The sequence below is a fragment of the Fundulus heteroclitus genome, chromosome 17 (assembly GCF_011125445.2).
Source record: "Fundulus heteroclitus isolate FHET01 chromosome 17, MU-UCD_Fhet_4.1, whole genome shotgun sequence".
Lineage (NCBI taxonomy): Eukaryota > Metazoa > Chordata > Actinopteri > Cyprinodontiformes > Fundulidae > Fundulus > Fundulus heteroclitus.
The window spans coordinates 16611884-16626630 of record NC_046377.1 but is presented as its reverse complement, the minus strand read 5'-3'; the positions used below and the strand labels follow the sequence as shown (position 1 = coordinate 16626630).

The following is a 14747-nucleotide window of genomic DNA, read 5'->3' as shown; positions in this document are numbered from 1 at the left end:
TTTATACCAGCCTCGCCTGAACAAGCGCCGTCTTGTCAGGCAGCCGGTGTTTGTGCTCTGTGCTTGCTGCTCCAGCCTGGCGCTTTGTCTGCTGTACAGAGTCGGTAGCAGAGGGGAAAGAGCCGGTAGAGACTGAGGGGAAGAAACCAGAGCCCACGGGGCCTGAGCCAGTACAGGCTGTGGTGGCTCAGGAGCAGAACCCCGTCAAGAACGGCTCAAACCAACCAGAGCCTAGTGTGGTTGGGGTGAATGAGCAAGCAGAGTCCTCTAACCCTCCTGTAAAGGAAGAGAGCCCTTGCTCTCCCCCACCGCCTGGTAAGTATGCTGCTTTAATAATGTGATTCGTTCCCATGTCTCTATCTCAGTAAAAGTGCACGTGTCCCCCCCACCCCCCTCTCTAGTCTACAGACAAAAAGCTACTAAAAGTGGTCATGAAATTTGCAAAAGCAAACAACAATCTCCAAGCAGTCGGACTTTGTAAAAAAAAAAACGCTTTCTAGGAAACTTTACTTGCTCTTGGGTTGGAGCTTTGCCCCGGTAAGAATGCCATGGACTCTTGCTGTGTGACAGGAGCCATGCATCTTACCAGTCCAAGCTGGGTGTTGTTAATGGCATGCAGAATAAAAACGGGAACGCGGTACAGTGCAAAAGGGTTAACGAAGGCCTTTCAAAGCTTTTCTTTGAACTTTGGCTTGTTTCCAGCTAATCAGAATAAATAAATAAAAACTTTAATCACCAGGTTTCTGCACACAAACAAGGAGTTTCACTTCAGTTCAACTCTTCTATAGCATGAATATATAAAAGGTAAATAATTTTTTTATTTCTAATTGTGTAGTTATTTTTGCAACGTTTTTCTAAAAGAGTAAGACAAGGTTGAATTGGTGCAAATAGGCCTGCTATCAGTCTGGGTACATCAGAGAGACAGCCTGGGGGGAAGAAACTGTCTAAGGTCGCTGTTTTTTTACTTTCTTTATATAAAAATAGTGCTCTGTAGCGCTGACCCAAAGGTAAAAGTCTAAACAATTTGTGTCCAGGGTGTGTTGGGTCTGCAGATATTGTATGTTAGCTGCTCTATTCCTGACCCTAGACCTGTCCAAGTCCTGGATGGAGGGAAGATCAGCCCTGAGGATCCTCTCTGCAGACCTAATTGTTCGCTGTAGTTTGGACATGTTCTGGTTGGGTTTACAACATACTTTAAACGGGTCTACTGCTCTGATTGACAACTAGGTTTTAATAACAGCTATAGTTCAAACAAGCCATTAAACAGCTAGACATCTGAGCAAATTATCTAGTCACATCATCTTTAACATCCAAAATTCACAATAATTAACTGTGAACATTAACATTATAGCATGCTAATGTTAGCGTTAGCCTTCTCCTTCAGGCTGCCGTGCTGGAGTGGTGAGCCAGTCCACCTCTCTGCTGTTACTAAATGTTGGGAGAAATTTCCCTTTGACTTTGGATTGGATGAAAAATGAAGGTGAAATTTTTAAACATCAAAAACAAAATGGCAGGCTCAGTCGAGACAAACTACACTCAGATAGTAAACAGGTAGAGCAGATGAAAAGTTTATATACGAACGAACAAATAAAGGGAAAAAACTAATTATTAAAAATAAAATAAAATAAATAAAATAATATTCATAATATTCATACAAAGACAAAATTAATGTTTCTTAAATATGCCACAACTTCGACAATAAAAACTTACTGCAGTAACAACACCTTGATGAAGCAGATCGGACAAACCTTGAGCTGCCTCGGACCAGAGGGGGTTTGGTCTGAGCGGCTCAGGAGTTTGTGAAAAACAAGGTTGATTGTTCTGACTCTGTTAAAAAAAAAACCCTAAACACTCAAAAGATAAAGAAGGGAGCTTTTTGATTAGAGTACCTTGATTGATTTCAATGGTAACTGTGCTTTTTTCCCCACAGAGAATGGCAATACAGTGAAGAAACTCTCAATTGACCTGCCCAGTAAGATCCTTTGATTAAAACCCAGCATCGTCCTAGTCCCTCTTATCAAACTAGCCTACGCTAATGCAACACGACTAAATGTAGAAAACATGGCTGAGACATGTTTGATTTTGGATATTTTGTGTGTTTGAAAAGTTAGCGTTTTCAAAACTGGATAAATATCCCCTTGCTAACACATTAATACAAACTAAAAGGTCCTTCTAAATTTTATAAATGGCAAGTCATGCATTCAAACCTAAATAGTGCAAATTTTAATAAGAAATAAATAAAATAAATAAATACAAAAATCAGGTATCCCTGTATAAATATTTAATTTCTTCCTTTACCAATCTTACCCCCAGAGTGCATGTCTCTAACTGCTCGTAGCTCTCAGATTTCATGACTGCGTGCTTGCTTCTAAATTTTTATTTTAAATATATTGTGAATTTCTCTTTTTGTTTAGATGATAGTGCCCCTGTGGCAACCACGGGGAGAAAAGACTCAGGTAACAAAACAGTAAACAAAAGAAATTTGTGTGCTTTGCGCAAAAAAGGGGGAAAAAAAGCAGAAAGGCTTTTCTACAGCTGTCCCTCCACCATCCTGCCTTTCATGCCCTTGAAAGGCAAGATGGACACAACAGAGCTGTTAAAAAAATTATGGAAATTTATAATACAGTCTAAACTTTCCTGGAATTAATGCAAAATATATTTCTGCAAATCGCACAGTACTTTTTTGACAACTTGCGGCACACTTTCCAGGAATTTATAGGGTACTTAGAGACAGAGCCGGACCTGCCGTTAAGCGGATTAAGTTGCTGCTTAGGGGCCCTGTGGTAATTGGGGGCCCCCGAGATTAACTCAGTGTAAACTGACTCAATATTGCTCCACTGTCTGGGACAAAAAAAAGAGTACATTTTAATGACATTATAGATGATTTTGCTATTAAATAAACAAAGATACCTATAATTTCATGATACTTTCTATTAAAAGGAACAGACATTTTAAAAGGGATATGATTTTACCCCAAGGACATTTTATCAATTGATTCTTTTTAGATATATTCAACTATATTTTAATTTAGATTTTTTAAATTTATTGCCAATTGCCAAGTTGGCAATTGGCAATAAATTGGCCAAGTTTTAATACAAAGCACTACCAACAAATGGTAACTGTCTGCACTTGTATAGCATCTTTCTAGCCAAGCAAACTACTCAAAGCTCTACGTAACACAATCTGTGCCCTTGTTTACCTATTCAAACATGTATTCATTCAGCCTTTTCGGTGACTATGCTCAGTTATCAGTCAACTACGATACATCATGGTCATGTAGGTCAAGTGTTATGCATAAGGTACATAATTGCACACAGTATTTGAGTATTTTTCACTTTCTACTTATGGTTAAGTGGAGCCCCCACATTCTGGTTAGAGCCCCCAAATGCCCAGGTCCGGCCCTGCTCACAGAGCAGCCTTCTTGAACTTACAAGTCACAATTGAGCTGCACAAATGTACCTGTGTGATTTAGGTACAAGTACAGCTAAGACCTCAAAGTAGTCCGTAAATTCCAGGAAAGGACACTTATCATTTTTAGAAAGTAACCGATAAGATAACGAATGTACCTGGGTACAAGCAACTTTACAATACAGCCTTGTTTTTGGAAAGAAACATAACCCTATAAGTTCTATGAAAGTAACTTGTAAGTTGTGGAAAGTACTAGGTTACAAGTCACTTCATAATACAACCTGGTCCTCGAAAGTACCCTGAAATTACACATTACTAGTCACCTTGTAATACAGTCAAGTACCTCAAGAAACCGTGCAAGTTTCAAAAACCCTGTAAGTTCTGGAAAAGACAGCGTACACAAAGTATACATTTTAATAGGATAAAAGCGGGATTTGTCAACATTCCGACCTTGTGATCTTAAAAGATTTATCGCTCCATGAAAAAAAAAATTGTTACAAACTAATTCTTCCACACATGTTGTTTACATCTGTTTTAATGCTTTTCCATGTCGCAGAGAGCTAAAATTTCAGCTGCTGTATGAAGCGTGAATGTTGAAAGTGAGCAAAAGAGTCTGACTGTTGTGTTTTAGTCGTTCTTTATTTTATCTTTGTAACACTATGATCAAATAAAGCTTTCACAAAACAAAAGGTGGGTGTCGAGAATTCTTACTGTATTATTCCAACGACGTGACAGACGACGGTTATGGATTTATTTTTCCCTTATCAATCAGTATGGTCTCTGGGAGACGGTCAGGCCCCAGAGGATGTGGACAAGCCAATCGACAACCCACCACTGTCTACGCTTTTGATCGAGAGCCCACAGAGTGGAACTGTCACTGTGGGTGAGTGACAAAAAACCCTGACCCTATCTAATGATTAGACAGTCCATACAGAGTTTAATAGGGGCAACATTGTGGGTTTACATGAGGAATACAGGGTACCAACCCCATAATCTGGAGGATAGAGCAAATTAATTCAATGATTTAGGCAGTTTTAAATATTGGCCTTTGTCCAATATTTATTAAACTCTGGTCAAATTAAACTCTGGTTTGTTGATCACTAAGAGTTTAGTGAGCAACAAATAAGCTGAAATTTCTCCACCACCAGGTCTATAGAGGCACTGAAGGACAAAGAAACTTGTTGCTTCTGCCAGGTTATTTTGGGGATACCGGCACATATCCAGAAGGAAATCGGCAAAAAGTTATTGTTAAACAAATAAATAAATACAGATGGGGCCAAAATAAAAAATAATAAAAGACAGTGGCCAACTAACATACAAAAATATTTTTTCTGGAAACTCATCCACTGAAGAATCTGGGTGAATCTCTTATTCCAGACCAGGAAGCAGAGTTGTAGTATAAACTAGTGTTGCACCGATACCGATACCAGTATTGGACGAGGCCCCGATCCAGCACTAAAATGGTGGAATCGGCATCGGCGAGTACCAACAAATAGGCACCGATACCATTTTAATGTTTGTATGTCACTTGAACGCAGCCTTCTCTCTCCCGACTAGTATTATACATGTCATATATGTTCATGAAAGTTGCACTATTTTGGCATTTGAGAGACAAAACTCAGGGTTTAAAAGAGATTATTCAATTATTAATGTAATTTTACTGTTTTACTGTTGCACTACTATTATACATGTTATAATTTCACGAATGTTGCACTATTTTGGCCTTTGAGAGCCAAAGGTTTATTCAACTATTGTCACCCATTCCAGGTAGGCAATAAAAAGTTCTACTACCCTAAGTAGTACGCAGTTCTTCATATATATATATATATATACACATATCAATTTCAAACAGATGGTATCGGTATCGGCCAATATTGCACAGCCAGGTATCAGGTATCGTATCGGGGCCAAAAAATTGCATCGGCGCAACACTAGCTCCTCTTTGCAGCTTCCGTACAGTTACTCACCCATTACCCCAACGAGACACTTTAAAACGGCCCAAATCATATCAAAAACAGACTTAAACACAGTAGATTAGGTAAACAAGGAAGGAATCCCAAGGAAGATTGATTGCTGGGATACAAAACAGTAAAAGAGAATAATATATAATTGTCTTTTGAAATAGTCAGTTTCCTTTAATTCGTTACAGGTGGCGACATCACATTTGTTGCCAAGGTGGAAGCCAAAGATCTTCTCCGCAAACCTACTGTTAAGTGGTTTAAAGGGAAATGGATGGATCTGGCGAGCAAGACGGGAAAACACCTACAACTTAAAGAGACATTTGACCGGCAGACCAAGGTAAAGTGCCCACAAACTCCCACATCTTCCTTCACCAATCGCTCCAATTACGGTGCTTTTCACAAACTCTGGTTCCTCGCCCTGCTGGCAGATCCACACATTTGAGATGCACATCATCAAGGCCAAAGACAACTATGCTGGAAATTATCGGTGCGAGGTGACCTACAAGGACAAGTTTGACAGCTGTTCCTTTGATTTAGAAGTGAAAGGTTAGTCACGACACAAAATATCTTTAATGCTGCTTTGCACTGATCACATAGATTCCAAGTGGAAATAACCACGGATGTTTATCTATTGTTCTGCTGTTTTACAGAAGTTGAAACAGGCTCACATGCTATTGATATTCGATCAGCATTCAAGAGAAGGTAATAAAAAAATACCAATGAGACACCAGGAACCGTCATAAGTATAACAGCAAATTGTTTTCATTAGATATTTCAGAAAACACAGTTTAACTAAATATCTAAATTCGTCAATACGGGGAAAAATAAGAGTCTGAACATTTCTCCATCAAGTAATACTACTAAATTAAAGCTTTACAAGATATTTGTAATGTCATCAACCTTTCCTCAAGGTAATTACAAAACAATTACTTGACTGAATGTGAAATTAAAGGCAAACTCTTGCACTTTAAATCTCCATTTGAACAATGTAAAGCAATGCAAAGCATCCCAGTTACCATGCCTTACTACAATGCTGCTATTCAGCAATGTTGCTTCAACGTTGCAGAAACATTGTGGCAATACTGGCTGGGATAGTTACTGATGTGGGTTACACAGAAAACCTTGTTTTGAGCCTTTTGTCCATACAACCAGGGAAAAAAAAGGTTTCATTGTAAGCACAAATCATGAGTTAGCTTGGCGCTAATTCATCGATTGTCATCAGAGCTTTTGCTTTGTGTTGCTCTTATGGCATTGTTTTCTTCTGCTGGTAACAATTGCAAGTCTAATCAAATGTTCAATAATTTCTCCTTGTTAACAACAGCAGTGAAGGACAAGAAGATGCAGGAGAGCTTGACTTTAGTGGTCTCCTTAAGCATAGGTGAGAATCACATCCTGACCCTGAGTTTGTCCTTGTCATACTTTTTTGGATGTGCTTCTTTTTCTTTCCTTTTTACATCCTATGTAAAAATTGTTTGATGCTTCTGAGCAGCAAGTTAGATCAGGGCTATTTAAAATGTAAGACAATGTTATATTCAAAGGTTGAGAATTGCATTATTATAATATAATTGTATCAACCCTTATGAGCCATAACCATTGTTTTCATCTCTTCAATTAAGCAGTTTTATTTATTGAATCAACAAATGTGTAGAAAATGTAAAATTGTGTTTGCTAGTGCAGTTTAAAATAAGGAATTATTAATATAAATTATCATTTTACAAATGTACATCCTTCAAACAAGATAACTATACTGGAATGTGTCTTTTAAAGGTGCAATGTGTGGAAGCTGTTTAAATAAGCATAAAATACTAATACAATTTTCAATCTACAAGCTAAAAAAAGGAAAATAAATCCAACTTACTTGGATGGTGAACAAGGTACAGCATCTCGCAGGAGCAACCTAATGCCTGTAGCTGGGGAAAGAAAAGTCACAGTTGGTACTGTCGATTTATGTTTTAAATTACCTAATTAGGTTAGTCAGGCATCTGACTTCCATTAAATATTTTAACATTTACTCTTATTAAAACAGTTCTCATTTCAGTGTCTTAAGCAAACTAAAATCCCCAGATTGTCAGGTTGAAAGTTAAAATGAGTTTGTTGCCCCACCACCAACATTTGACTCAAAGAACTCGTCCTAGACGGAGATCGAGGATCCAAAAGGTCCAGAATGGTTTGGGGGGGCCTGGCCATGGATTGCCCTAAAGGTTACAATCAAATCCTCCGGTGCACAGGAAGCCAGGGCAGGGAGACCAGAACAGAAGTTATGTATTCTTCAGGAGTTGTGTTAGTTTCTGTCACCTTCAGTCGCCTTCAGTCTGTGAAACATTCTGACTGAAGGAGAGCCAAAGAAGAAACCATGAACAACCATCTCAAGCTCAGTCTGAGACACAAAGGATCTTAACTTGGAGATGAAATACACCTAGACCCTTTGTTAATGTTCGGAAGACTGTCTGTCTACTTACCGGCTCAAACATAGCTTTAGCTAACTAGCTAGCTTTAAAGCCACACTGACCATGTGCTGCACCACTCAGTTTTGGTCCTCCGTCTGAAACAGTTTTGTCTCAACCTTTTAGGTTTCACGTTTGCATCAATGTGACTGTATAAAATGACGAAATCCAAATAGTTATCGATTTGGCCATTCATAGAGCATGTTCCGCTACTCGTTAACTTTTTGGAATTTGTGCACACGGCCTGTGCCTTTGGCAAATTACAAAAAAATATAAAAAGGTCAACCATTTAGTGTAGAATATAAAGCGGGGTTAAGGTTCCTGCTGTTGAACAAAAGGTTCAACAGCAGGAAATGTTTGTTTACAGGGTAGCATGCTAACTGGTTAGCGTGCTCATTAGCAAGCTAATGTCAAGAAATCAGTAACTAGAAACTGATGTTTTTAAAACTAAACAGATGACATTTCTTCACATTTTGTTCAACTGTGACTTTTCGTCTACTTTAAAAGTTTAAAACAAATGTATGCATTGCACCTTTAAGTAAGACAGATATTTTCAGATAATCACACAGCTCAGTTATCTCAATAACTATGAGAACTGACTAAAATAGACAAATGGGAAGTAATCTTCTCTTATTCTCCATTCAGTTTAGGCTCAAAGCTTTAAAAACCTCAGCTTTATAGTTAAGCTACTGTATCGGCTCAGATTTAATCCCATGTTGAATAGTTGACATCCTGTTCAGGACAGATGGACCTATCAGCATCACTGTACACGAGCTAAATTACACATTTATTTTGGGCTTGTCTCTTCTTCTCCCCTACATATTCAGAAATCAAAGGTTAGTAAAGTGAAAAATATTGGTAATAAAACGATTAGACCTTACTGCAGGTGAGTACTATAATCCTGTAGATTCCCCAGCATGACGTGTAGCTCCAGGAATTGGACGAGCAAGAGTGTTGGCCTACTGTAGCATGGTAACACTTCATTTTGAAAGCAACATTTCTATCTGCTCTGTCAGAAGTCAGTAATGATCATGATGGGCCTTGCGTCAACTCACTGTATGAAGCAAAGACCACCATTTTGGATAATTACTGACGTTTTAGTGGGCCATAGAGAAATGATGCTGTAAAATAGTGTTATCACTACACACTGTCATCTGTTTCAGTTTAGAAATGTAAGGATAATACCACCATGTTTATGACAGCTTCTTTATAACTGACTGCCAATAAACAGATGAGAAAAGCAAGAAATAATAGAATAGCAATTCATGCCGTTTTTTTTAATTTAACCTTTCCGACATTTGGGGAAATGTCCAAGAACGAAAGGTCTGACTTGATGGTTCTTTGTTTGATCTAATATGTACACTCATCTCCCGTCGTAAGGAAAAACTCATCGCTTAACAATGTAAGAGCATTTCTGGAGTCATTGTTCAAAAAAGACAAATATCAAAGGGATGGGCTAGTTAACAAGAGCAGTTCCCATCTTCCTGCATGCAGTGTGCAATTAAACACATTAACCTCGCAGCTCGATTCTTCATCTACCTTAAAGTTTCCCATTCATCTTTGATGGACCCTGTGTTGAATTTTTATTTTGATTCTGTGTCATTTTCCACCCTTATATCTAAATTACACACACCAAAACTCCTCTTTAACCTACCTTTAATATTTACCCTTCATCCCTTTATTTGTTGTAAAAATGGAATTCTCAAAGTAGAAGATTGGTATAATTACGAATGAGCAAAAAAATAAAGTCTAGACAAAGAGAAATTATTTATTAGGCCAGTGGATATCTCAGTGTATCGTTGCATATGAAAAACGTAGGACAATGAGTACAAAGACAGCAAAACATATTGAGCTGAACACAGGCACAATCCATTATGTGGAAAAAGCAAAACAATAAATACTTAATTGCATGAGCAATAAAAGAAAATACAAATTAGCCGAATTACTTGGACACAGGAGCCTTCTGTGAAGATCTCAAAATGCTTAAAATAAAAAATATGTATAAAAGTTGTGAAAGAGTGTGGGAGAGGAGGCCTTGTGGTTAGAGCTGGGTGCTTGTCAACTGGGAAGGCTACAACTACCCCAGTTTGAATCCCACTCTGGGTACCTGAACAAGATCCTTAACCCCACTACGTTCCCTGTGGCTGGACTGTGGCAGCCTGTGGCTCCCTAAAAGGGATGGGTTAAATACAGACGACAAATTTTATTGGGATGTAAAGATGACAAGTTGAAGAGGATATGTACAGCGCCTTGTAAAAATGATAACCCCTTGACCTTTGAAACATTTTGTTAGAGTCAAACCTGTAATTTAAATGTCTTTAAATCCCGTTATGTAATGGATCTGCACAAAATAGTCAAAGTTGATAAAGTGAAATTAGAATTAAAAAAAAGATTGAAAATGTTTAAAACCTGGTAAACTTGGTAACCTATAATGCCCATATGTATCCAACTCCTTTGCTATGGTCCCCTAACAAGTTCTGGTGCAACAGATTACTTTAAAAAGTACCATAATTAGTATAATGAAGTCCACCTGTGTGCAGGTGTCACATGATCTGTCAATATAAACACTCCTTTTCTAAAAGGCACAAAGCTGCAACACCACCAAGCAAAAGGCATAACATCTTTAAGATCAAGGCCCTCGCCAAATAAGTCAGGGACAAAGGTGTTGAGAAGTCAGGGTGGGGTTATAAAGAAATATTCAAACTTTTATGATACTGCTGAGGACCATCAAATCCATCATCTTCAAATGGAAAGCACACGGTACCACAACAAACCTGCCGAGAGAGGTTCCACCACCAAAACGCAGAGACCAGGAAAGGAGGGCATTAATCAGAGAGGCAGCACAGAGGCCAAAGATTACCCTGAAGGAGTTGCGGAGCTCCAAAGTAGAGACTTGAGGAGCTGTCCATAGGGCAAAAATAAGCCATACACTACAGCAAGGCTGTTTGGATGAGTGAACAGAAAAAAGTAATAACTTTAGGGTAAAAATCAAAAAGCAGGATTTGAGATTGCCAAAAAGCCAATGGGCCACTCACCAAACCCAGGGAGGAAGGTGCCCTGGTCAGATGAGACTAAAATGTAAGTTTTCAGAAAACGTCATGTCTGGAGGAGATGCACCTTCTAGCAGGACAATGACCTAAATCATACTGCTAAAGCACCACTCTGGTGGTTAAAGGGGAAACATTTAAACGTATTGGAAAAGCCTAGTCAAAGTCCAGACCTCAATTCAACTTAGAATATGAGGATAAACTTGAAGATTGCTGATCACAAGCAAAAAAAAAACATCCAACATGAAGGAGTTGGAGCAGTTTTGCTTTGAGGAATGGGCAAAAATCCCATTGGCAAGATGTGGCAAGCTCATGAAGACCGATCCAAAGCCACATGCACATGTAATTGCTGCAAAAGGAGGCTCTAGAAAGCACTGACTTTAGGGGTAGTGAACAATTATGGATGATGAAGTTTTATTTTTGAGTAAGACCATCTGAAACATTATGCACTAAAACGGCCTGACTGTTTATATCAGTCAATAGCAAGATAATTTAGGCTAGATTCCATTTACGTAGCCGATATTCATAGATTCTTCCCTTTTATTCAATGTCAAATGGGTTATTGGTTGAAATATCCCTCTGCTAAACGGGACTCCTCCCCACTCCAAGAAGCTTATTACGAATTTCTGTGTTTTTGTTGGACTTTCAATACACCCCAAAACTAGTTAGCAACCATACCAACAGTGGCTGCAGAATGACGCTGTGCAGATGCTTTTCTTCAGCACTCCCACAGCATAAAATGGCTGATAAATAGTTTAGATCAAAGCGTATTCATGCATTAGAATGGCCCAATCAAAGTTCAGGCCTAAATCTAAATGAGAACCTATGGTGAGATTTGAAAATGTATATTGGTAGATGCTAAACATCAAATTAGAGACAGCTATTTTACAAAGAAAAAAAATAAGTTTCTAGAAGTCCAAAGCTGGTAGGGACATGCCCAAAAATATTTACACCTGTAATGGAAACAAACGATGGTTCTACAAATTGAGTTTACGAGGCCTGAATACATATGCATATTTAAAAAAAACAGAAAACCATGTATTATTTTAAAATTTACACAATCAATCACATAAAATCCTAATATTTTTATAATTAATGTGTTGATAGAGGTATTATACATCCCAAAAAGGCTTTGCACCAGACATTTGAATGAATTCAAGTGTATTTTAAAAGAGGCATACAAAATATTTTTATGCTTATTAAAATATTTTAAAGAACACCAGATCTAAAACATCAGGAAACCACAAAGTATTATTTTGTCATCAAAATATTATGCTTGTGTTTTCTTTGAGTTTGCTTGCTTGTATAGCTGGTAGTTTTTAATTTTTAGTGTCCTTCCAAATAATTTTATTTCATATAAAATGAAATAAAATAACAAAAAACGGAGAAGTCCCAGATCTGATGAGCATATGCTGCACGGGAAACAAGCAATCATTTTTCCCATAACAGAAAATCCTAAGTTATAAAGATTCCTGAGGGAAAGACCATGAGGGGGGAAAAAATCCTCCAAACCCTATTAACTCTACCTTCTCCAACACAAAACCTTCCGTTTTTTTGTCTACCCTTTTACCATTAACATATGAGATCAGATCCCAAGTCATAACAAAGAGAGCCAGGTATTATCCCCATCCCTTTGGGCAACATGACCTGAGGAACTCGTGACAAAGAATAATTAAGAAAAATATGAATTAATCAGTAAAATGGGTTTAGGTAAAAATTATGACATTGCCTGTAAATTTCCTTTTTTAAAGGCAATTAGTGGTTCCTCAGAACATGTTGCAAAACCCAGCATATTCTGCATGGTCTCACATTTTTACCTTGTACATGGCAAAACTAGGGAGCACAAGCAGCAAGATGACACCCCGGAGGTGGACGTGTGGGAGATCCTGAAGAACGCCAGGCCGGACCAGTATGAGAAAATTGCCTTCACGTATGGCATCACTGACCTGAGGGGTCTGCTGAAAAGGATGAAAAAGATGCCCAAAGAAGAGAAGAAGAGTGCAGGTATTTAGGTTCCTGGATATTTTAAATGAAAACATGAAAAATTAATTTCACTGACCCCTGCTGTGACCTTAAGCCTTTGCAAAGAAGTTGGAGCCAGCATACCAGGTGGATAAAGGTGGAAAGATCCGCTTGGTAGTTGATCTGGCGGACCCCACAGTGGAGCTAAAGTGGTACAAGAATGGACAGGAGATCAGGCCATCTCCAAAGTATGTAACAATGTTAAAGCTTTTTGATTTCATTGCCAAATCTGTTTACTTCTATGTTTTCATTTTATCACCTCTATAAAGCACAATGGTTCACATTATTTGAGTCCATATATTCTTTTACAATTATATGAAAAAACACTTTACATATAAACTCAAATTGCATTTTAGTAGAGACTGCTAAATTAATTAAACAACATAGGTTAGGTATACATTTTGGTATTTTGCGTGCAGATTAGTTCAATTAAGTCTAATTTGACATATTTACAACCATTTACATATTTACAACCATTAGATGACAGTGCTTCTAAAACGATCCTTGACTGTGTGGTGGTTTGAGGCAAATTTGCGACAATAGTCTGCAAATATTTTTACACACTGCAGTCTGCAAGTCATTAAGTTACCTTTATTGACGAAAAACATACACCTTGTTAAGTGTACAGTGCTCTAAAAGCTGGATTATGCTTGATGCATGTATGTTATGCACGGAAATGGGACTTGTGAACAATACGTCTGCAGCATTTATGCTCCATGTAGCTATTCCTCCAGAGTAGCATTATTCTCCCTGACTCTAGAGCAGGGAGCCTGCGTCCCCCCAAAATAACCATGCCACAGGCTGGTGACCCACTTTTGGCAGGGCAAGGGTGTGTTTCTTCTCTCTTTTTAGAAATTATGAGAATAAAGTCAAAATTACAAAAGTATAGTAGTAATTTTATGAAAACTCTTACAAAAAACAACAATTTTCCCCATGTGTTTATTCTCATATTCTTGTAAGTTAAACCTAATATTAGAATTCTGTTCTCGTAATAACAAAAGTATTGTTAATTAAAGAAAATAAATTACTAGGCACAGAGGACTAAATTTCCACAAAAAAACCTGAAAGGATTTGAGATTAATTTTACATAATTGAGAGAAAATACTTGTATGTTTTCTGATGTCAAATAGATTTTATTTCCATGGTGTGGTAGATGTGTCAAGCATAAACCAGCCTTAAGTTGTGACAAGATCAATTTCAGTCTTCTATGAACTTAAATAGAATACTTGCATTTTGCTATTTTGCAGATGCTTTGCAATGCAACAACCAGCAAATGCATCAGCTGCCGAATTCAAATCAAAAAAATTATATTTCAGTACACACCATCCATTGGACCATGTGCAATCAAATTGTATACATGCATTGTATGATGTCTTTAATTGCCATTACCTGTTGTATATGTCCTGCTCTGTACAGAAAAAAGGTGGTAACTCCTTCAAAGGTCTTTAACCAAATCTGGCTTTGGAGCAGTTTTATATATTTATTTTCAGACTTTATTCAATTGCCTAAATATTCAGGCGTTTTAGTTTTCAATATTGTAGTAGTTACAGTTATGACAGTAATTGCTGTGAATGTTTTCTAACCTTTTAAAAATCAGTAATTATCAGCAAATGTAAGCAGGGAAAAGATGTTTTTCAGCATTTTTCTGCTGCTTTGATCTTTGATATTACGTAAATAATCCATATTGACATTTGACATAAATCTACAAAATAAATAGTGGTGATGAAAGATAAACACAATGCGATGAAGAGGGAGATGTTGCCACCTAACATTTAAGGCAGCTTTACTCCTCACAATCAGTCAAGGTATTTACCAATAATTTAGTCAGCCATTTTCTTTAGAATATTTGAATGGAGAAAAAACAT

The 14747-nt window shown here is 37.6% G+C and overlaps 1 protein-coding gene across 1 annotated transcript in view; it reads left to right on the top strand.

The window, feature by feature from the left end:
- The window catches only part of mybpc1 (myosin binding protein C1), a 45411-nt gene that overhangs the window by 10928 nt on the left and 19736 nt on the right, over window positions 1–14747 (top strand). The window contains 10 exon segments of the mRNA XM_036149157.1: window positions 100–315; window positions 1931–1972; window positions 2415–2456; window positions 4181–4291; window positions 5558–5706; window positions 5798–5915; window positions 6020–6071; window positions 6691–6747; window positions 12698–12864; window positions 12938–13070. Of these exon segments, the coding sequence (XP_036005050.1) occupies window positions 100–315; window positions 1931–1972; window positions 2415–2456; window positions 4181–4291; window positions 5558–5706; window positions 5798–5915; window positions 6020–6071; window positions 6691–6747; window positions 12698–12864; window positions 12938–13070 (1087 nt within the window).